The sequence below is a fragment of the Lampris incognitus genome, chromosome 5, assembly GCF_029633865.1.
Source record: "Lampris incognitus isolate fLamInc1 chromosome 5, fLamInc1.hap2, whole genome shotgun sequence".
NCBI lineage: Eukaryota > Metazoa > Chordata > Actinopteri > Lampriformes > Lampridae > Lampris > Lampris incognitus.
This window is the reverse complement of record NC_079215.1, coordinates 39,907,104-39,928,982: the sequence shown is the minus strand read 5'-3', so window position 1 is coordinate 39,928,982 and position 21,879 is coordinate 39,907,104. Positions and strand designations below refer to the sequence as shown.

Below are 21,879 nucleotides of genomic sequence, written 5' to 3'. Positions count from 1 at the left end.
TACACATTCTGTCAGACTGCCCTTGGTGTTTCCTTGTCGGGCGCAGCTCCAGGCAGGGCCGTGGTCCCTGGGCCCACCAGATACAGCAGGCCAGGCTTCCACAGCCGATCCAACGCCAGCTCTGCCAGCCAGACACCCTCGACACACCTCTCCGCACTCCACACGACGACACCAAAAACACAGTCAACGCTAGGCGGGGCCACTGCCAGACTGCCCTCGTGTTATCAGAACTGCCGGTCTGCATGGGCTAGCAGTTCACTTAGCCTGCCCCACTTCTGTGTCCTGTCAGACTACCCTCGGCGTTTCTTCCTCGGGCGCAGCTCCAGGCAGCAGCAGACTATTATATTTCTATTAATGTAAATTCTGCTTCTATTCAGTTAACTGTGAGCATGAACACTAATAAACTCAAACTCAATCCATGAATAGGGTTACATAGACAGGATATTGGTTTGTGGGATCACATACTGGTAAGCTCTCCCACAGGTAAAAAGGTGTGTTTAGTTAGCCAGCAGAAGAAAGACATTGCAGCAGGTCACGGTGATGTAAAAACTCTGATGAAATCTTTGTGAGATTCTGTGGGATGTAGATGTGACCTCTGCCCAATATTTGCGCCTGAAGAGTACTTAAGAAAATTCTTGGTATTATGGAAATATAATGGGAACAACATTCAAGATTATAATCTAAAATTAATATGGGCTGCAGTTAATCCTAATTCTAGAAATTTTAGACACACACAAACACACACACACATATACGAATATATATATAATCCAGTGAGTCAAGTAAATTCTTTGAGACAGTACAAGCCTGTTTCATGCCATAAGCAATCATCAGCTGTCAATAAAGCTGCTCAGGAAAGAAAGAACATACCATTTATTGCCTCGTCATGCACATCACGTACACAATTTCCATATATATGTAAACACACAAACACACACACACACACACACACATATATATATAGTATAATGCCCCTTCCCCATTGGTCGTTGTGCATGACGAAGCAATAAATGGTATGTTCTTTCCCGAGTAGCTTTATTGACAGCTGATGGCATGAAACAGGCTTGTACTGTCTCATAAAGAATTCTACTTGACTCACTGGATTATTTTGCTCCTTATTTGTTGAGCATTGATACTGTTGAGTGTTTCTTTTAACAAAGTTATATGTGTGTGTATATATATATATATATACACACACACACACACATACACACACACACACTGTATCTGTTGATATTCCGCTCCTCATTAGTTGAGCACTTATAACACCATTGACAGTTTCGGAAAAAACGCTATATACACACACACACACACACACACACTCACTACACCCTTATCAAGCAGTCAAGCAGTTCTGAGTAGTTTGGACAGTGTTTTTTTTTTTTTGTAGGCTGGAATGCTAGGATGACTTGCAGAAATCCTCTTACTGGTTTTTAATGTGCTGCAGAGGAAATGCTGTCTGCCAGATCGACTGACATTTGAGGCCTACATGCAATAATGGGATGGTAGAACTGAGAGGGAGTTGGGGGTGGGGTATTTTTGCATTCAAACCATTTACCCCGTCCCCCAAATATAACCAACAAAATAATTAAAAGAATATTTTGGCTTTCGGTGGAGGTAGATATCTGATTCAGTTCTTTTACCAGAATACATGATGCTAGATCATTGTCCATTGAGGATCTTAGTGTTAGTGACAGTGTCTCCAAGGGGAAGTCTCCTTTCCCCCCGTTGACTCATGGGTGTCATTTTTCCATAGTCGCCTGTTTATTAAGATTAAGACACATTCCCAATTGAGCTGTGAAAAGGCTGTTGATGACTTATTTGTTTTCCCTCCTGGTCCAATGCAACATCTCATGGTTAAGAGCCACAACATAACACACAAGTGAGACAGAATTTAAAGTTCATCAGCTCTTATTTGCTCTCTGTCAATGGATTTTGAGGGTGCAAATTAGCTCCATTTGAATAATTCTCATTAAAAAAAAACAACATTTCACCTGATCACTCCGAATAATGCAATTGATCTCTGTTTGAACAAGCAGTTAGAACCTGAATTTGTGTGACAAGCTAAAGACCTTAGCAAACCTGTTCATCCTGCAGCAAATCTTGATCGCTGAGTTTGAATGAAGTGAAGTGAGGGATGTTAGCTAGATTACCATTGAGGTAAATGTTAAGGGTCTACAAATGTTTCCATTTATCTTTACTTGTTTGCACTATCAGACACAAACATTTTCCCCCAAAACACGTCACTTGAGCAATGTCTAACCGTCCAAGGGAAATATTTTTCAATAAGGGGCCAAAGATTTTAATGTGACAGCTAGCTATTTGTTTTTCTTAGCCAGTCATGATGCTATCATCTGAAATGCCTTCTCTCTGTAGTATTTTTATTTTATTTTATTTTTATCAAGTGTAGCCAATTTTAAAAGTTAGGCTGAAATATGACAGTTAAGATACAACTGCAAGAGTTTATTGATTCTTAAAGTGAAGACTTTTAGATTTTAAGAGATAATACAGGTCAGAGTGTGTCTCGCCGTGGAAAGCACATAAGAGCACTTTGAGTCCATTTACACCTGACATGAACATGTGTCTTGGGTGATCCGATCACAAGTGGACAGCTCTAAGTACAGATGTGAATGTACCTAATGTGTCTTGAGATCCGACTGCTCAGGCCACGTTTGGAGGTGGCCTGGGACACACTTGTCCACATCGCATTTGAAGTGTAAATGCACATACGTCCAAGGCCGCATTGAAGGACCGCCTCTGGGTTTAGTTTGTTTTGTTTTGTTTTGTTTGTTTTGTTTTGGTTCTTTTTACCTAGTCTGTAATTTCTGACACATATCAGACCCACAACTGTGGAAGAACAAGCCATCCAGTCCTTGTATAACCAAAGTGAGAGCTGTGTTCGCATTCTCGGCACAAAGTCAAACACATTTTCGGTGGGTGTCGGGCTCTGCCAGGGTTGTCCCTTGTCTCCGATTCTGTTTGTGATATTCATGGACAGGATCTCAAGGCGCAGCCAAGGTGAGGAGTGTGTCCATTTTTGGAACCTCAGAAGTGCATCTCGGCTCTTTACAGATGATGTGGTTTTTTTAGCTTCATTAGAACACAACCTCTGGTGCGCACTGGGGTGGTTTGCAGCTGAGTGTGAAATGGCCGGGATGAGAGTCAGCACCTCCAAGTCTGAGGCCATGGTTCTCTACCGGAAAATGGTGGGTTGTTCCCTCCTGGTTTGGGGCTTAGAGCTGTCTATTTGTGACCGGATCAACCAAGACACAAGTTAATGGCAGGTCCAAACATGTTCTTTGGGTCAGCAGGTTAGGTCAGCCTGCCCCTCACACTATACATTAACCACAGCATTGTGGTAGCAAGCCAAGTGGGGCCACAGGATCAGACCCTGGCTTTTGAAGCAACAGTTCTACTAGTGTATTTGTTTTTCCTATAACTAATAACATATGGTCTCTCTAGAATCTGAAATCTTGTTCTAGGTCTTTCCAATTAAATAACTTTCTTTTTCCATCGTTTTGTGCTCTCACCTGTTTCAAAGAAATATTGCTCTCGTTTCTCCAAATGTTTTTTTTTTCAGACTGATGATGAGATCATGAAGAGGTAAGCATCCACCCCCTTGTGGTTAGTTTGTTGAAGCATCGGTCGATGTGAGTGTCTGGGGGCAGAGTTGGCTTGGTGTTTTGGTTTGGGCTTGCTCATATTCCTGTAGCAACAAAGGTAATAACATAGCTGATGTGACACACTAGAGGGAGTTCCAGAATGGATGCTGAGAATTTATCAGTTTAGCTATCAGAATATCTAGTTTGGAGAGTAGAGTGCTGACATTTTTTTTTTTATTATTGATCAAATTACCTCCATCTGATGGATTGGGAAAAAAAATTTCACCACCACTGTGACTTCCTCTTGCCACATGTTAATTGATATTTTTGTTTGCCACACAACCGTTCCATTCCTGTCCAAGGATGTCATTGTTGTGTGGAACAGCTCTGTGAGTCTCTTCCCATTGCTGCAGTGTTTGATGCAAAGGGAGTGAACTGTGAACATGAACATGTCTCTAATGAGCACATAATAGCAGGGCTAATAAGTTGTTTCTGTGATTTGTATCGTCAGGACTGCGACTCCATTCCATGCTAGCTCTCGCTCACTCCACACAATGGCATAAGCAGAGTGCCCTTAGGGACACAGTGACTGAAGTGTGAATGTGTACATTTACATGCCTGGATGGACACACACTTGAGCAAAGGTGTGAACAAATAGATGTGCTTTGCACACTCACAAATGTTCAGTTGTTGACATCAGTGCTTGTTGCATGTATTTTCAGTGTTACATATGAGAACAGATTTATTGTGAGCAAATATACATGCATGTGTTTGCACACACTCATTCCCACTTAAGTCTGATTCCTAATGCAATAGATCTGCAGCAGGCACCATGGATGAGTCTTGTATGTTAAGATGAGGTCTATTATTTCAGATTGTGATCCACCAGAATGGTTTCATTGTGCGGCTGCTGACCCTGAGGGCAGGCTAGCAGAGGACAGAGGTGGCTGGCAGACTGCCTGGCTGGGTGACTGGCTTACTCGTGACCCATTTGACAATGATTGGTTGAGTTGGGCCTGTGTTTGGGTGAGCCAGCAATGAGCTCATACCACCTCCTGTTGTCAGGACAACACACAAGGCCACAATTACCACATTTGCATAAATATGATCTGCCGCTTCCGGTGGGCCCAGGAACCACGGCCCTGCCTAGAGCTGTATCTGAGGAGGAAACACTGAGGGCGGTCTGAGGGCAGGCTAAACTAACTGCCAGCCCATGCAGACCAGCAGTTCCGACAGTCATCCTGGCATTCGCTCTTTTGGGCAATGATTTTTTTTTGTTTTTTTCGGATATGTTGGACACACGTGTTTTTGTAGTTTTTTTGAAGTTTGGATATATGTGTTCTTGTAGTTTGGATGTGTTTTTGTCTTTATATTGCACTGCTGTGGGCTGAGGGAAACAATATTTCATTTCATGTACGCAAGTGTATGAAATTAAATGACATAAATGTTCCTGATTCCTGATAATCTACTTTTACTTTTTTACTTTTTACTACTTTCTGATCCCCATGGGGAAATTCTTCCTCTATTTCAACCCATACTAGCTGTGTAGCTAGGAGCAGTGGGCAGCTGTCGTGCGGCGCCCGGGGACCAGCTCCAGTTCGTCTTGCCATGCCTCGGTCAGGGGCACAGACAGGAGTATTAACAATAATTGTATTGTGTTATAATTGTAATTTCTGTTTGGTCCTTCAAAGAGACAGTTTAATTATATTTTGCTCTCAAATATGTCCCCTCATCAAAAATTAGATTTTTCATTCAGAATAAAAAATAAACCTTTTTCAAACCTTTGTCCTGGGGCCAGTGTGTATTGAAGGAAAATTAGAGCTTAGAAATCAATTGCTTGACATCACCAGAGCATTGTTCAGTAATACACTGGGAAGCTCTATTGAAAACCAAATCCTTGACTTTGTGACTTAATGCAGATGTAAATTAGGATGCAGAGGCTGGTCTGTGATCACGTAAATTTCTGCTTGCATTTTAGATTTTCAAAAATTCAGATCATATATCTTTGATAAGAAAAGTGATGCACCCATTTAATTGAATTACAGTCCATCTACATGAATGTCTGGTTGTGTATTGGAATGCATTTTGTCTGTATACCATGTAAACAATTAATAACCCTAATATAGTAAAATACATAAGTTTGGGGTGGCACGGTGGCTCAGTGGTTAGTGTGGTCCTCTCACAGCAAGAAGGTCCTGGGTTCAAGCCCTGGGGTAGTCCAACCTTGGGGGTTGTCCCAGGTCGTCCTCTGTGTGGAGTTTGCATGTTCCCCCCGTGTCTGTGTGGGTTTCCTCCAGGTGCTGCAGTTTCCTCCCACAGTCCAAAGACATGTGGGTCAGGGGAATCAGCAATACTAAATTGCCGCTAGGTGTGTGTGTGTGTGTGTGTGTGTGTGTGTGTGTGTGTGTGTGTGTGTGTGTGTGTGTGTCAGCCCTGTGTGATGGCCTCGCGGCCTGTCCAGGGTGTCTCCCCGCCTGAAGCAGGTTGCATCTGGATCGTCTAGTCAATTTCTCTGTTTCAAATTGCAGCTGTAAGAATTACTGCGAAGTCTGAGTTCATGCTTTATTTTTAGCTTATTTACCTCATGACACCTCAGTTTCTATTTATGTTCCAAAGCAGTGAATAGAAGCTACTGAAGACAGACATGAGTTATTAGGGATTGTGGGGGTGGGAGAGCGATTGTATTTGAAAAGAAAGGGAAAAGTATGTGCTAAAAGATGAAAAGTGAGGAAGTGAGCTTGTTAGCGAGTGTGTCAGCAGGAAATGAGTGAGGGTTGTAATCAGGTGTGTGTGTGTGTGTGTGTGTGTGTGTACACGTGTTGTGATGTGTGATGTCAGTCACCCACACACAGTCACACATGCAACCACACATGCTTTTTTTTTCTCCTTGGAATGACGATGACTTATGAATCATATTCTGCGTATGCATTGCTCTATCTTCTCAAAGGGCAAAGGCTGACTTCCAGGAAAAACAACATGATTCAAGCATTTTCAAAAGAAATGATTTCTAATGATGATGGCAGGAAAAGAAGTCAACTTTCAAGTTAGATGACCACAGAATTCACTTAACATTACCAAACTAACTTGGTGTCACGAATTTACCAGCCAATGAGACTTTTAAGCTAGAACTTAGAGCTCAGAGATACACCTTGGTTGAAAACGGAAATGCTTCCGTTAGCAGCTAAGTATCAGTGAAAGATCATCGCAAAGGGTATCCTGTGAAACCTACTGCAGCTGGTTTCAAAACAAGCAATGTACATTGTTTGCTATAGAGTCTGCCATTTCATTTCTCCTTCACCCCAATGCCCATTGGCTCTCATAGTGCCTCTGATAGAGTTCAGTTTTAACCTTCAAACAACTTTGATTCTAAGTATAAAAGATAAAAGTAATGTTTTAACTTACACCAAATGAAAAGGATTATAGACATTTTAATACATCATAAAGCTGGTTAGGATATTGCAGCACTGCAAACTGCGGCATGGTGGCCCAGTGGTTAGCGCTGTCGCCTCACAGCAAGAAGGTCCTGGGTTCAAACTCTAGCGTTGTCCAACCTTGGGGGTCATCCCAGGTTGTCCTCTGTGTGGAGTTTGCATCTTCTCTGCATGTCTGTTGTGGGTTTTCTCCAGGTGCTCTGGTTTCCCCCATCATCAAAAAGACATGCATGTTAGGGTTAATACTCCTGTCTGTGCCTCTGACCAAGGCAAAGAGAAAAGAACTGGGGTTGGTCCCCAGGTGCTGCATGGCAGCTGCCCACTGCTGCTAGCTACACAGCTAGGATGGGTTAAATGCAGAGAAGAATTTCCCACAGGGATTAATAAAGTATATCACAAAGTTCAAAATGGATACATTTGATGGTGTGTGAGCTTTGTTTAAAATCCATAACTTTCCTATCTCCCTTCTCCATAGACTCAGTGGGTGCACTGCAATGACCAGTCATGCAGAACGAGCTCACCCCACCGCCCCTCGGCCACCCGCTTCAGCCCCCAAGCTGCATGTTCAGCGATCGCTGTCCAAGGAGACCATCACTATCCACTTCTCAGCTCTTGGGAAGGAGGACGAGGAAGAGGAGGAAGAGCTGTATGGGATAACAGTCCCCGCTGTCTCCGCTGCTGTTCATGATGACTCAAACATTGTGACAGCCTTAGAGGCAAGTGAGGAAATGTTTGATGGGGCGCTGTTGGACACAGCAGCTGAAGTTGCCGTCATGCCTGAATCGTCATCCACACATCCCCCAGTTCCCAGTCAGAGCACCAGTTCCCCCACATCAAATCTGTCAATGTTCCCCACTGATCAGAAAGGGTCAAATGCCACTTCCTCTCCATCTAAATCTTTCAGCTTTCCATCCAGTGACAAACCCTTCCTAAATTTGATTAAGACTGTCTCCTCTGACATTGAGCCTCGTGATGGAGTTCCTCCTGCCGCCCCATTAACTGTAAGGCATAGGCATCGGATGAAGGCTCTGGTCAAATCCCTATCATCTGATACTTCCCAGGACTCATCATCTTCTGCCTCTTCCTATCGTCTCCCAGATTCCCGCCTCAACCTGCAGCTCTTCAAGCAGTTTACACAATCCCGCATGCCCACCGTTTCCATGTCATCAGCTAGTGATTCTAAAACTGCACCTTCCTCTCCACTGACCTCCCCGGATAGCCGTTCCTTTTTCAAGGTCTCTGAAGTGGAGGCACGCATTGAAGATACTAAGCGCCGTCTCTCTGAAGTCATGTACGAACCCCTCCAGCTACTGAGTAAAATCATTGATGAGAAGAGTGGCAGCGCAGTTGGCAGTAGCAGCATCTACCGGCCCAAGGCCCTCTCTGCCAGTGCTACAGAACTCTCTAGCATGACCTTTCTCAACAATGACCACCCAGAGAGCAACAACAATAGCTACAGCATCAAGGAGGAGGAGGGAAGTGACTGGGAGGTTGAAAGTGCACACAATAGAGCATCCAGCCAGGTGGAATCATCATGCACCCCTCTTGCCAACACCAAGAACAAACCAGCTGTTGGCTCAATGGCATTGGACAAGTGTTCTATGTCTGCTCTGGCCAAGCAGGATGATGAGGACTTCTGCATACTCTACAGTGAGGACTTTGATGCATGTGCCAATGTAGAAGGCGATGGGAGCGATAGAACTAATGACACTGGAACTGGTAGCACCAAGCCATGCAGTGATTATGAATCTGAAAGTGATGAGCTGACACCCAGTGTTCCATACTATACCCTTACAATCCTAACCGCAATGGTTTATGGGTACTTTGTATTACCCCTTCCCACTTACATTGGAGGAATGCTGCTTGGGGTGGGACTGGGCTTTATTGTGGCTATTGGGGTGTTGTGGCTGGCAGGACCAAAACAAGCTGACCGTGGACTGAGACATTCCAGAGGCATCAGCAAGCGATGCAACGTGACCCAGTTAAACATTAAAGAACCAGACATCTTTAAGGTTGGTGAATCCCTCCCCTTTTCTTCAAATTAATTCTGTCATTCAACAGATGACTAAAGTACCTTGGAATTTCTACCTATTGATGATCCTTAGCTATTCCAACATTTCTAATGTGTCAACATCTTCATTCTTTGACAAGTGAGAAACATTTTAAAGAGCATTTCACAGTAAAGTTCAGGAATCAGGAACAATTTATTTGTCATTTCATATTATGTACTACATACACAAAAGAAATGAAATTCCGTTTCCCCCAGTCCACAGCAGTACAACACAAAAACACATCCAAAAACCACCAAAAACATACAAAGACAGAGAGAACAAAGCAAAAAAAAAAAAAAACAGCCAACAACACAGTCCACCCAGTGCAACACAATCCAAAAACTCCACTGTCCAGGAGAACAAACGCCAGACAGGATTACTGTTGGGACTGCCGGTGTGCATGGGCTATCGGTTAGCCTAGCCTGCCCCGCCTCCGCCTCCGCGTCCCGCCAGACCGCTCTCAGTGTTTCCCCCTCAGGTGCAGCTCCAGGCAGTACCGTGGTCCGTAGACCCAACAGATGCAGCAGATGAGGCTCCCCCAGCCGATCCAGCGCCAGCTCTCCAGCCAGACACCCTTGACACACCTCCCCCGCACTCCACATGACAACAAAAATGCAGACGCAGACAATAACACTGCACAGTCGACGCTAGGCGAGGCTACTGCCAGACCGCTTCGATGTTTCCTGTCAGGCAGGACCGTGGGCTAGCAGGTAGCTTAGCCTGCCCCGCAGCAGACCAGCTCTCAGCCGATCCAGCGCTAGCTCTCCCAGCCAAACGAAATTGACGATCAAAATAAAAACTTAACACGATGACAAAAAGTTAGACACAGACATAGATGTAGACAAAGACACTGCATAATCAGCACTGGGTGAGGCCACCGCAAATGCGTGTCTGCACCGCCATCTTCCCACACTGGATGTAAGAGCATGTAAATTTGACCCATCTTCTAAAATTTGACTAATGTCCATTACTATCAGTGGCTTGAGCTCATTAAAGCTAGCTTTTTCTCCCAGTGCTCTCTCTTGATATTATGTCATCCCAAATATATAGCACCTTTTGACAGCTGTTATAAAAAGAAAAATAATTAAAGTGAGAAACAAAGCAAAGAGGCATCACTGCAAGTCATATGCTTACAGGCCTATTTTAGTTCATCCCTGCTTGGACCTTTGCATCTGGAGTAAAAAAGCACAGGGATCATCTGGAGGCTCCACATTTGAATGCTTTGTCAGTACAAATGGCCAACAAATTACCTGAGAAAACCAGCCAGTTGGCTCACTTAGCCGTATTACAGTCCAAATGAGTTCTAGTCTCTGGATTGTATTTCAGGGGCAAAGCTTGTTAGCATTTTCTTTGTCTGTTGCTAATGCTCTTCACAAGGCTTAGCCTCCCAGTCTGACCCTCCACCACAGACACTTGGATATATCCAGAATATATGGTCTGGTCCCGTCACAGCCTGTGATGGGACCAAAAGGGAGACACCTGCTATTTGAAAAATGTCAGGCCTGTTTTTGTACATGTCTGTCTTCAGGGCTGGATGAATGAGATAGGGAACTACGACCCAGAGACGTACCATGCCACCCTAACCCACTCCATCTATGTCCGCCTGGAGGAATCCGTCCTCCGTCTGTCCAGACCCAACCACAACATTGCCCGACGTGCCACTCACAATGAACCAAAACCTGATGTCTCCTACATCAGCCAAAAGATCTATGACCTTGCCAACAGTAAGGTGTGTTGGTGTTTTTTGTGTATGAGCATGTAAATAAGCTTATAATTTTTGCTGTTACCAGATTCCTTATATATGTCTAAATAGATAGATCTCTATACATCAATATATCTAAAAATTAATATTACTGTATATATCTAGCTATCTATCTAGTTGCATATATCTGTGTACATTCATACACATAGTCTTGTCTATCTCTGTCTGTCTATCTACCTGAAACCATCTCCAAGTTTGTTGGTCTTGACTGCATGACTGATCTGATCTGCACAACTGTTTCAGTTTCAAGACTTCATTTTGACATCATGGAGAACTGCTACTTTACAAATAGGAAATACAATTAAATATATTGTAATTTCAATTTTCAATGCAGCAAAACAAAGAAATTGAAAGTCATGGCATTTCATTGAAAAAAAATGCACAGAAATACTGACAGGGTTTTTATCCCCATACACCAGGTATACCTAGTGCCTGAAAACCTGGCCAGAAAACGGGTTTGGAACAAGAAATACCCCATCTGCATTGAACTGGCCAAGCAGGATGACTTTATGTCCAAAGTGGAGGATGACCAGTCCGAGACCACTGAAGACTGGACAGCAACCATTGCAGTTACACGAAACGGAGAAGAGGAGACAGGGGTGGCACAAGGGAAAGGACAGCCATCATCATCAAGTAGGGGTGTGACCCTCTATCTGTTTGGGAGAACTGGGAGGGAGAAAGAGGAGTGGTTTCGCAGGATTCTTATGGCCTCCAAGCGAAAGACACAGATAAAGCGAGATGCAAATGTTGTGGGGAATAAGAATGGTGAGCAAACACGCAGTGATCAGGTGCGGTCATTTGATACAAAAGGGTAATAATTGCTCATATAGTACAGTATTGAGCTGATGTTTCTCTAGTTATAGTCATAACTCATCTGTGAGCCCTGTAAAACTTGTTACTTTAGTACTCAAGCACTTGCTTCATGCCTTATGTTGATAGTTTGACATCAGCAAATCTTGTATGGCATCTAATTGCTCTGCCATCTCTGATCTTTGACACGGGCTCCAGTCCTGAACTCACATAGTCGCAGCAGTAGCCGTGGCAGTCTAGACGAGGCACTGGCCTCTCAGCCAAGGCCAAAGGAGTACCCAGCCTCCTCTGCAGCTGCTGTCAGTGCAAAAGGCAAGACTGGTTTGGACTACAATGTCTACATGGCCACATTGGTGCCAACACAGTTGGCCAGACCCACTGCTGCCAGCCCCACTATTCAGAGTCCAGAGAGCAGCCCTGGTGCCAACAAGAAGGTAACACCTACATATAAGTTCATTCTTTCATTACATTTAATCAGTGAAACATTTACATTTCACATTTACATAACACATTTGGTTCATGAAAATGCTAAATAGGATACATAGAATAGACATAAAACAAGAAATAAAACATTTTATGATGTAATAACAAAATGTGAACAGGTAATATATTTTGCATATTTTACATATTAGCAAGGACTCATTACTATAGTGGCTTCAGGAAGTATTCAGACCCCTTCACCTTTTGCACACTTTGTGCTGTAGATTTAATTTTTAATGGATAAAATTGCCATTTTTGGCCATTAATCTACACTCAAATAACCCATAATGACAAAGTGAAAACATGTTCTTAGAAATTTTGCAAATTTATTAAATCAAAAACAGGAATCTCATTTAGATAAGTATTCAGACGCTTAATTCAGTACTTTGTAGAAGCCCCTTTGACAGCAATTACAGCTTCGAGTCTTTTTGGGTAAGTCTACAAGGTTTGCACACCTGGATTTGGGCTGTTTATCCCATTCTTTCTAGCAGATCCTCTCGAGCTCCGTCAGATTGGATGGGGAAGCATCTGTGAACTGCCATCTTCAGGTCTCTCCACATGTTTTCTATGGCGTTTAAGTCTGGGCATTGGCTGGGCCACTCAAGGACAGTCAGACTTGTCCTGAAGCTATTCCAGTGTTGTCTTGGCTGTATGCTTCAGGTCATTGTCTTGCTGAAACGTGAACCATCACCCCAGTCTGAGGTCGCATGCACTCTGGAGTAGGTTTTCTTCAAGGACCTCGCTATATTTGGCTGCATTCATCCTTCTCTCAAGTCTGACCAGTCACCCTGTCCCTGCCGCTGAGAAGCACTCTCATAACATGACACTGCCACCACCATGCTTCACCGTAGGGCTCGTATTAGCCATTAGCGGTTTTTCCTCATGCTCTGAGAGCATGAGGAAAAAGTAACACATGACAGCCTCCAAGCAAGCTGTCATATGCCTCTCACTCAAGAGTAGCTTCCATCTAGCCACTCCACCATAAAGGCCTGATTGATGGAGTGATGCTGAGATGGTCATCCTTCCGACAGGTTCTCTCATCTCAGCAGAGGACTTCGGGAGCTCTGTTTGAGTGACCATTGGGTTCTTGGTCACCTCCCTCACCAAGGCTGTTCTTGCCTGGTTACTCAGTTTGGTGGGATGGCCAACTCTGGGTAGAGTCCTGGTGGTTCCAAATGTCTTCTATTTCACAATTATTGAGGCCACTGTGCTCCTGGGAAAACTCAAAGCTTTAGAAAGGGTTTCATACTCTTGCCCTGATCTATGCCTTATCACAATTTTATTGTGGGGGTCTACAGAGTTCGTTGGACTTCATAGCATGGTTTTTGGCTTGACATGCAGTGTGAATTGTGGGACCTTATATACACAGGTGTGTGCCTTTCTAAGCTATGTCCAATCAATTTAATTTGCCACAGGTGGACTCCAAGCAAGTTATAGACACATCTCAAGCAAACGGGATGCACCTGACCACAATTTGGATTGCCACAGCAAAGGGTCTCAATACTTATGTAAATGAGATTCCAGTTTTTTTTTAAATAAATTTGCAAAACTTATTTAAAACCTCGTTTTCTACATGTTTAAAATTAAATCTTCAACGCAACATGTGCAAAAAGTGAAGGGGTCTGAATAACTCTGAAGACACTATATTTGTCAGGACTGTCATTACTAGTTAGAAACAGTGGCATGTTGAAAAGGCTTTCAGGGTTCACTGCATACTCATATGACAGAAGAGTGATATAATTCGTTCCTCACATCAATCGTACCTGGGTTTCTGTTGTGTCCATCAGCTCTCCAGCAGCCCTGTTGTGTCAACCAGGGAAGAGAAGGAGCCTGTTGCCTGGGTGAATGCAGCAGCTGGCCGGATTTTCTGGGACTTCCTGACAGAACCCTGTTGGGCCGAACTAGTCTCTAAGAAGATCCAGATGAAGCTCAGCAAGATCAGGGTGAGTGAACTGTGCGTTATGCTGGCTGTGACAACTTAATTTTTACTTTAGAACTACATGAAGTGATGGAGAGATGAATTTACGGCACCCAGCTGCCCAGTTGGCTGGTGTTACTGTCTGGTTGCCACGGCTGTCCTGTGTCCTGTGGTCACAGTTGCCCATAATGTTGTCGTCTCAGAATGATGGTGATGAAAGAAACAAATGTAAAACAGCTGAAACCATAAGGAATCCAGATGAATGCTTGATTAAAAGATGTGGTCAAGGGAAAGCTTCATGTGTGCATATTCATGGGATTCCATGGGGGTTTTATTTCTACTCTTTGAAAAAAGCGATTCCTACATGAAAAAATTAACAATTCCTCAGGATGAGTTTTTAAAAGGTCACAGTCGTAAGCCCTTGGTGTGTAAAACTGAAGCATTACTACCAGACTAGATCATATATATTTCAAAGATCTTTCCAGAGCACTGCTGTATGTGTACATCATATGTAATGCATTTCTCCCCCGAAAGGGATGCTCAGCAGTCAGGAAATTATCTTTTTTTTTAATATATATACACTGCTCAAAAAAATAAAGGGAACACATAAGCAATGCAATGTAGCTCCAAGTCAGTCACACTTTTGAGATATCAACCTGTCCAGTTAGGAAGCAACACTGATTTGTGAATCAATTTCACCTGTTGGTAAATTGTCTAATTTCCACCAGGTGGAAATTAGACAATTTGCAAGACAACCCCTATAAAAGGAATGGATTTGCAGGTGGTGGCCACAGACCATTTGCCTGTCCTCATCTTTTCTGGCCGATCTTTGGTTAGTTTTTCATTTTGCTAGTGCCCTCACCACTAGAGGTGGCATGAGGCGGTATCTGCAACCTACAGAAGTTGCTCAGGTAGTGCAGCTCATCCAGGATGGCACATCAATGCGTGCTGTGGCAAGAAGATTTGATGTGTCTCCCAGCACAGTGTCCAGAGCATGGAGGAGGTACCAGGAGACAGGCCAGTACACCAGGAGACGTGGAGGGGGCCGCAGGAGGACAACAACCCCGCAGCAGGACCGCTATCTGGTCCTTTGTGCAAGGAGGAACAGGAGGAGCACTGCCGGAGCCCTACAAAACAACCTTCAACAGGCCACTAATGTGCAGGTTTCTGCTCAAACAGTGAGAAACAGAATGCATGAGGATGGTATGAGGGCCCGACGTCCACAATTGGGGCCTGTGCTCACAGCCCAACACCGTGCAGCCCGATTGACCTTTGCCACAGAACATCTTGGTTGGCAGATTCGCCATTGGCGCCCTATGCTCTTCACAGATGAGAGCAGGTTCACACTGAACACATGTGACGGACGTGAGAGAGTCTGGAGACGCTGTGGAGAACGTTCTGCTGCCTGCAACATCCTCCAGCATGACCGGTTTGGCGGTGGGTCAGTGATGGTCTGGGGAGGCATATCCTTGGAGGGCCGCACAGACCTCTACGTGCTAGCCAGAGGTACCATGACTGCCATTAGGTACCGGGATGAGATCCTCAGACCCATTGTCAGACCATATGCTGGTGCAGTGGGCCCTGGGTTCCTGCTCATGCATGACAATGCTCATCCTCATGTGGCCAGAGTGTGTCAGCAGTTCCTGTATGTCGAGGGCATTGATGCTATGGACTGGCCTGCACGTTCCCCAGACCTGAATCCAATCGAGCACCTCTGGGACATCATGTCTCGTACCATCCGCCAACGTGATGTCCCACCACAGACTGTCCAGGAGTTGACCGATGCCCTGATCCAGGTCTGGGAGGAGATCCCTCAGGAGACCATCCGTTGTCTCATCAGGAGCATGCCCAGACGTTGTCGGGAGTAAACACAGGCATGTGGAGGCCACACACACTCCTGAGCCTCATTTTGAATCGTCTTGAAGAATTTCCACAGAAGTTGGATCAGCCTATGTTCTCATTTTCCACTTTGATTTTGAGTATGATTCTGAATCCAGACCTTAATGGGCTAATAATTTTGATTTCCATTGATCATTCTTAGGTTATTTTGCTCTAAACACATTCCTCTGTCTAATAAATAAAGATTTTCAGCTGAAATATTTCATTCATCGAGGTCTATATTGTGTTTTTAGGTGTTCCCTTTATTTTTTTGAGCAGTATATATGTATATATACTGTTCACCAGTTAAGTATATCTTTGTGTTCCAGTTGCCTTACTTTATGAATGAGCTGACACTGACAGAACTGGACATGGGTGTGGTCACTCCTAGGATCCTTGGGGCCTCTACTCCTTCTGTTGACCACCAAGGTAAAAGACAAAGCAGGTGCAGACATGAATGCCTTTTACACATAGTGGGGCTCATTAAATGCATGTGTACACGTTTACCCATACATGCAAACAGTTTTTCCTGTGGACAAATTGAGATAAGCCAAAGGACAGACTGCTTATTTCTTTCTTTCTTTCTCTCTCTTTCGCTTTCTCTCTTTCTCCCTCTTAGCTCTCTTGGTATTTCTATCACTGACGTATCTAAGACAACAGCTAATGCACAAATATTCAAGTCATGACAACTGTTGCTGTTGTTGCTGCTCTTTTTAAGTTACTGTCCAGTGAAACTTTCCAGGGAAAAAAGATGCAGGGCATAGTGTTTACGTCTTCACCATAGCAACCAAATGCGTAGGAAGAAATGGCAAGCTTGAAAATTAAGCAAATTTGTTGTGACTAACAGGCAGATATGGCTGACCATGCTCATAGGAGAATTCTCAGCTAAAACTCTGGCTCAGCCATGACACAACAGCACTGGTGACTTTTTCGGTTCTAACAGATCTAGTACCGGAAAGGTTCAAGCACCACAATTTATTATCTCCCTCCAAGGTAGACATGGGCAGCTGGTGGCCCGCAGGCTGCATTCGGCCCCCGTCCTCACTTAGTCAGGGTCAGTTTCACTTAGCGGGTGAGTTTCCAAATCTCAATAAATTGTTGGTTTCACAGGCGTTGTAAGCAAGTGGGCCATTTGACCACATTTGAACCGGATCCCAATTGTAATTATGCAATCCACTGATAAAGGGCGCTCCCTCGAAACACAAGAGGCCTGTAGCCAAGCAACTGCTTGCACATGGTCTCATCTTGGTCTCGGCAGGCCTCTTCTGCAACGACACGCAATGAGGAGAGACAGGAGTGGCAAAAAAAGAAAACAACTCAGAGAACCGTGTCTTCCAGGCAAGATGGGAAACAGAATATATATATATATTCCCCCCCCTTTTTTCCCCCCCAATTGTACCTGGCCAATCACCTCACTCTCCGAGCGATCCCAGTCGCTGCTCCACCCCCTCTGCCGAGCCATAGAAGGCTGCAGACTACCACATGCCTCCTCTGATACATGTGGAGTCACTAGCCACTTCTTTTCACCTGACAGGAGTTTTGCCAGTGGGACATAGCATGTGGAAAGATCAGGCTATTCCCCCCAGTTCCCCCTCCCTCCTGAACAGGCGCCCCAACCAACCAGAGGAGGAGCTAGAGCAACGACCAGGACACATACCCACATCCGGCTTCCCACCTGCAGACATGGCCAATTGTTTCTGTAGTGACGCCCGACCAAGCCGAAGGTAACACAGGGATCGAAACGGCAATCGCCGTGTTGGTAGGCAACGGAATAGACTGCTACGCTACCTGGACACCCCAGAATATATTTTTTATGGAATTCAAAGGCAAATTTATTTGTTTAGTGTGCTTAGAAACAAAATCAGCCATGAAGGATTTCAACTTGAGTCGCCACTACAATACTATACACAAAGACAAATATGTTATGTACACCGGAGGTGCCAGAGCCGCTATCATTGCTGACCTCAAAGGAAAACTACACCGACAGCAGAGCCTTTTTACCGAAGCCACATCTACACAGGAGTTTTCTCTCAAGGCATCTTATGCCGTTTCTCTTGAGCTTGCTAAAGTAACGAAGCCCTTGTCAGATGGCGAAACAGTGAAGCTATGTGCAGTAGAAATGGCTAAAGCTTTTGGAGATGATAACATGGCTAAGAACTTTGAAATGGTCTCTCTGTCCCATCGCACAGTGACGCGAAGAATTTTTGACATTCAAAATCATGTCAAGGGAAAGCTAAAACAAGTCATGCATGACTGCAAGCATTTCTCCTTAGTGTTGGAATGAGAGTACAGATGTGATGGATGTTAGCCGGCTTCTCATTAACATAAGAGTCATTGACAGTTCATTTGAAGTGCATGACGAGTTATTGAAATTGGTGTCTTTGCATGATACTACCAAGGGCAAGGATGTTTTCAACACCATTAAAAGTGTTGTAAGTGAGCATGGGGCTTTGACAAGCTTTCAGCTGTTATTACCGATGGCGCACCATCAATGCGAGGAAGATGCACTGGATTCGCCAGGCTCCTCCAACAGAGCAGCATTGACTGTCCAACATTGCACTGCATCATATATCAGGTGGGTAACGTTATTGCTAGCTAGCTATTAATACATGGTTATGAATATGGGTTTTCTTTGTGAGAATTTTTATCATAGGCTAAATCCCATTTCATTTTGATCTTACAGGAGGCCCTCTGTGCCAAGACAATGCACTTCAGCCATGTCATGGATTTAGTTACAAAGGTTACCAATCTCATTCGAGGGGGGAACAGGTCTCTCGATCATAGGAAGTTTGTAGCCTTTTTGGATGAAATGGGTGCCACTTATGGGGATTTACAGATGCACACTGAGATCAGATGGATGAGCCACCGGAAGTGCTTGGAGAGGTTTTTCGCGCTGTGCATTGAAATCCCAGTGTTCTTGGAGGACAACATACTGCTTACTGCAGTAAACTCAGGGATATAGATTTTCTCTACAGCGTGGCCTTTCTTCTGGATATTACCTTGCATCTTAATCACCTTGATATGCAGTTGCAGGGAAGAGGCCAAACTGTCTCGGATCTCTATGCACACATGAATGCATTTAAGAGTAAATTAGCCCTGTTCAAAGAAGGTTTTTCATCTGATGATCCAAATTTGGTACACTTTCCCACCTGTGAAGAGATGTGCAAAGATGTCCCCAAATGTGAGAAGACATTTCTCAAGTACAGAGTAGACATAGATAACTGCAGCAGCAGTTCAAGGCACGCTTTCAAGATGTTGATGCCATGCAGCCACGAATTGAGTTTTCCACTGACCCCCCTCTCTGCTGCTGTCAGTGAGTAACCCCCAGAGTTTCAGCTTGAACTTTGTGAACTACAGTCAGACCCCTTCTTTCAAGAAAAGCGCAGTGAGAGAGGAATTTCTTTTTGGAGACTACTACCCGAGTGCCGGTTTCCATTCCTCAAGGATTTTGCACTCTCGATGGCCAGCTTGTGAGGGAGCACTTACATCTGCGAGAGCAGCTTCTCAACAATGAAGCACATCAAGTCAAAAGAGAGAAACAGGCTGACAGATGAAACTCTGTTCCAGCTCATGCAGATTGAATGCACAAACATTAACATTGACATTCAGTCTATTGTACACCAGCAGGAGAGGCCACAAGTATCTCATTAAGACAGAACTTCATATTGATCCACCTGTGGGTGAGTTTCAGTGGCTTCATCAGTGTATGAATGTGTGTGTGAATGGGTGAAAGTGAGGCATACATTGTTAATAAGTGCTTTGAGTGGTCGGTAGACCACTCAAAGCTATACAAAATGTAGTCCATTTACCATTTTGAGCTAAATGCACGTTTATTTGAAACGTGTCATGGAATGGGAAGGCAGAGTAGAAATGCACAACAAACATGAATATTAGTTGTTGCACTTAGTGTGAATGTTAACTTTTGTACTATTATTGAGTGATGATTTTTGAGACCCCATTGCAATGAAATAATGGTATATCACTCAGGAATGTGGACGTTTTGTTTCTGTGTTAAGCTCATTAAATAGAAAAGTTGGTATAATAAACTTTGATTACTGGTATATATTTCAGTCTTTTCATTAAATTAGTTGCTATAATTGGTTAATTGTGTGATGGGGCTGCAGTATCCCACTGGTGGAAGTGCACGGTCACAATCTGGCCCTCTGTTAGTGAGGGTAAAATTTTTGTGGCCCTCTCTATCATCTGTTGCCTACCAACACTGGGATCTCCAGTTCAAATCCCCATGTTACATTTGGCTTGGGCGGGCATCCCTACAGACACAATTAGCCGTGTCTGCGGCTGGGAAGCCAGATGTGGGTATGTGTCCTGGTCGCTGCACTAGCGCCTCCTCTGGTCGGTTGGGGGCCTGTTTAGTGGGGAGAGGGAACTGGGGGGAATAGCATGATCCTCCCACGCGCTCCGTCCCCCTGGTGAAACTCCTCACTGTCAGGTGAAAAGAAGTGGCTGGTGACTCCACATGTATCGGAGGAGGCATGTGGTAGCCTACAGCCCTCCCCGGATCGGCAGAGGGGGTGGAGCAGCGACCGGGACGGCTCAGAAGAGTGGGGTACTTGTCCGGATACATTGGGGAGAAAAAAGGGGGAGGGAACAAAACAAACAAACAAACAAAAAAGGATAAAAAAATGTGAAAAACCTCAGATATACTAAGTGTGCGGACTCTACTTTTTTCAGTTTCATGTTGTGTCTGTTCTGCACCTTCATATTGGTTTGGATGTGCATGCTCTTGTTTTTGTGAGAAACTTTAGGCAAAGCATCAGAGGAGGGATTCCTCTACCAGGACAGATTAGCGGCATGCAGTAGGTGCCAAATGGGCAGAATAGAGACAACAAGATAACCGATTTACAAATGAACATTCAGTGAAGGCACTAAACAACCACACTCAGTGACAAAAAAACAAAACAATTCAAAATACATCTAATGAGACATCGAGCATCCACTCTGAATCACACCACACCTCCTCAGATGCCACCACAGAGCAGCACGGTCCTGTGTATCATCACCAACTGAGGGCCACGGAGCCCTGGAATAAATTATAGTTTGTATATACAGAGAAGGCGACCTTATTAGACAACATTTGCTGATTCAAGAGTAACTACATTATTGTTGCAATCAGATGTAAATGAATTGGTAAGAATAGACCTGTTCAGCAAAGCATGTTTACTAGATAAGTATTTATTGTCTGGTTTAAATATGATTACAAGTGAATCAGACTAGCAGGCACTCCTGTAAGGGATAACCCTTATCTTAGCTGTTGCTAAGGAAATCTGTATGCATGACACTCTGTACATTTGTGTATTAAATTTGTGCAACTTTTCCCTGTAGGCCCCAGTCTGATGTCAGCCCTTTGTTGACATGAACAGTTCCATTCTCTCTCAAATTCAAATTGCTTTATTGGCATGACCATAATAAAATACAGTATTGCCAAAGCATTGTACAAATAACGAATATTAACAAATATACATACAGAAAGAAGACAATAATATATACATATAATACATGAATAAAAAGAAGATAACTTAAAACTGAGGCCTGATGTAGACCAGCAGGTCATTCTGATTCCCTCATGTGGTGGCAGGCAGAGATAAACTGTCCTGCGAGAACGCAACTTTCTTTCACCCCCCCCCCCCCAGTATAATTTTTATTTTTTCATTATCCTATTTAATAAACTGTACGTGTTTATTTTGGGCAAAATTGTTCCCTGATAAGTTTAAATGTTGGGCACTGTGTGAGGAAGTACTGCTCTGTCTCCACAGCAGTTCCTGCACACTTAGCACAGTCGCTCCTCTTTTGGCAGCCATGTTTTCTTATATCTGCCTGTTTCAATGGCCAGGCTATGAGTGTGTCTCTCTCTCGCTCTGGCTCTGGCTCTGGCTATCTGGCTCTGGCTCTCTGTTTCTCTCTGTCTCTCTTTCACTCATGCACTCAC

At 44.1% G+C, this 21,879-nt stretch overlaps 1 protein-coding gene across 3 annotated transcripts in view; it reads left to right on the top strand.

Moving 5' to 3' along the window:
* Window positions 1-21,879, top strand: part of tex2 (testis expressed 2) — a 73,442-nt gene that overhangs the window by 17,656 nt on the left and 33,907 nt on the right. For all 3 annotated transcript variants that reach the window (XM_056279891.1, XM_056279893.1, XM_056279892.1), the window contains exons 3-8: window positions 7,509-9,045; window positions 10,613-10,813; window positions 11,266-11,611; window positions 11,855-12,090; window positions 13,924-14,079; window positions 16,262-16,361. In XM_056279891.1, the coding sequence (XP_056135866.1) occupies window positions 7,528-9,045; window positions 10,613-10,813; window positions 11,266-11,611; window positions 11,855-12,090; window positions 13,924-14,079; window positions 16,262-16,361 (2,557 nt within the window). In that variant the 5' untranslated portion in view covers window positions 7,509-7,527. The remainder of the gene's footprint in view (window positions 1-7,508; window positions 9,046-10,612; window positions 10,814-11,265; window positions 11,612-11,854; window positions 12,091-13,923; window positions 14,080-16,261; window positions 16,362-21,879) is intronic.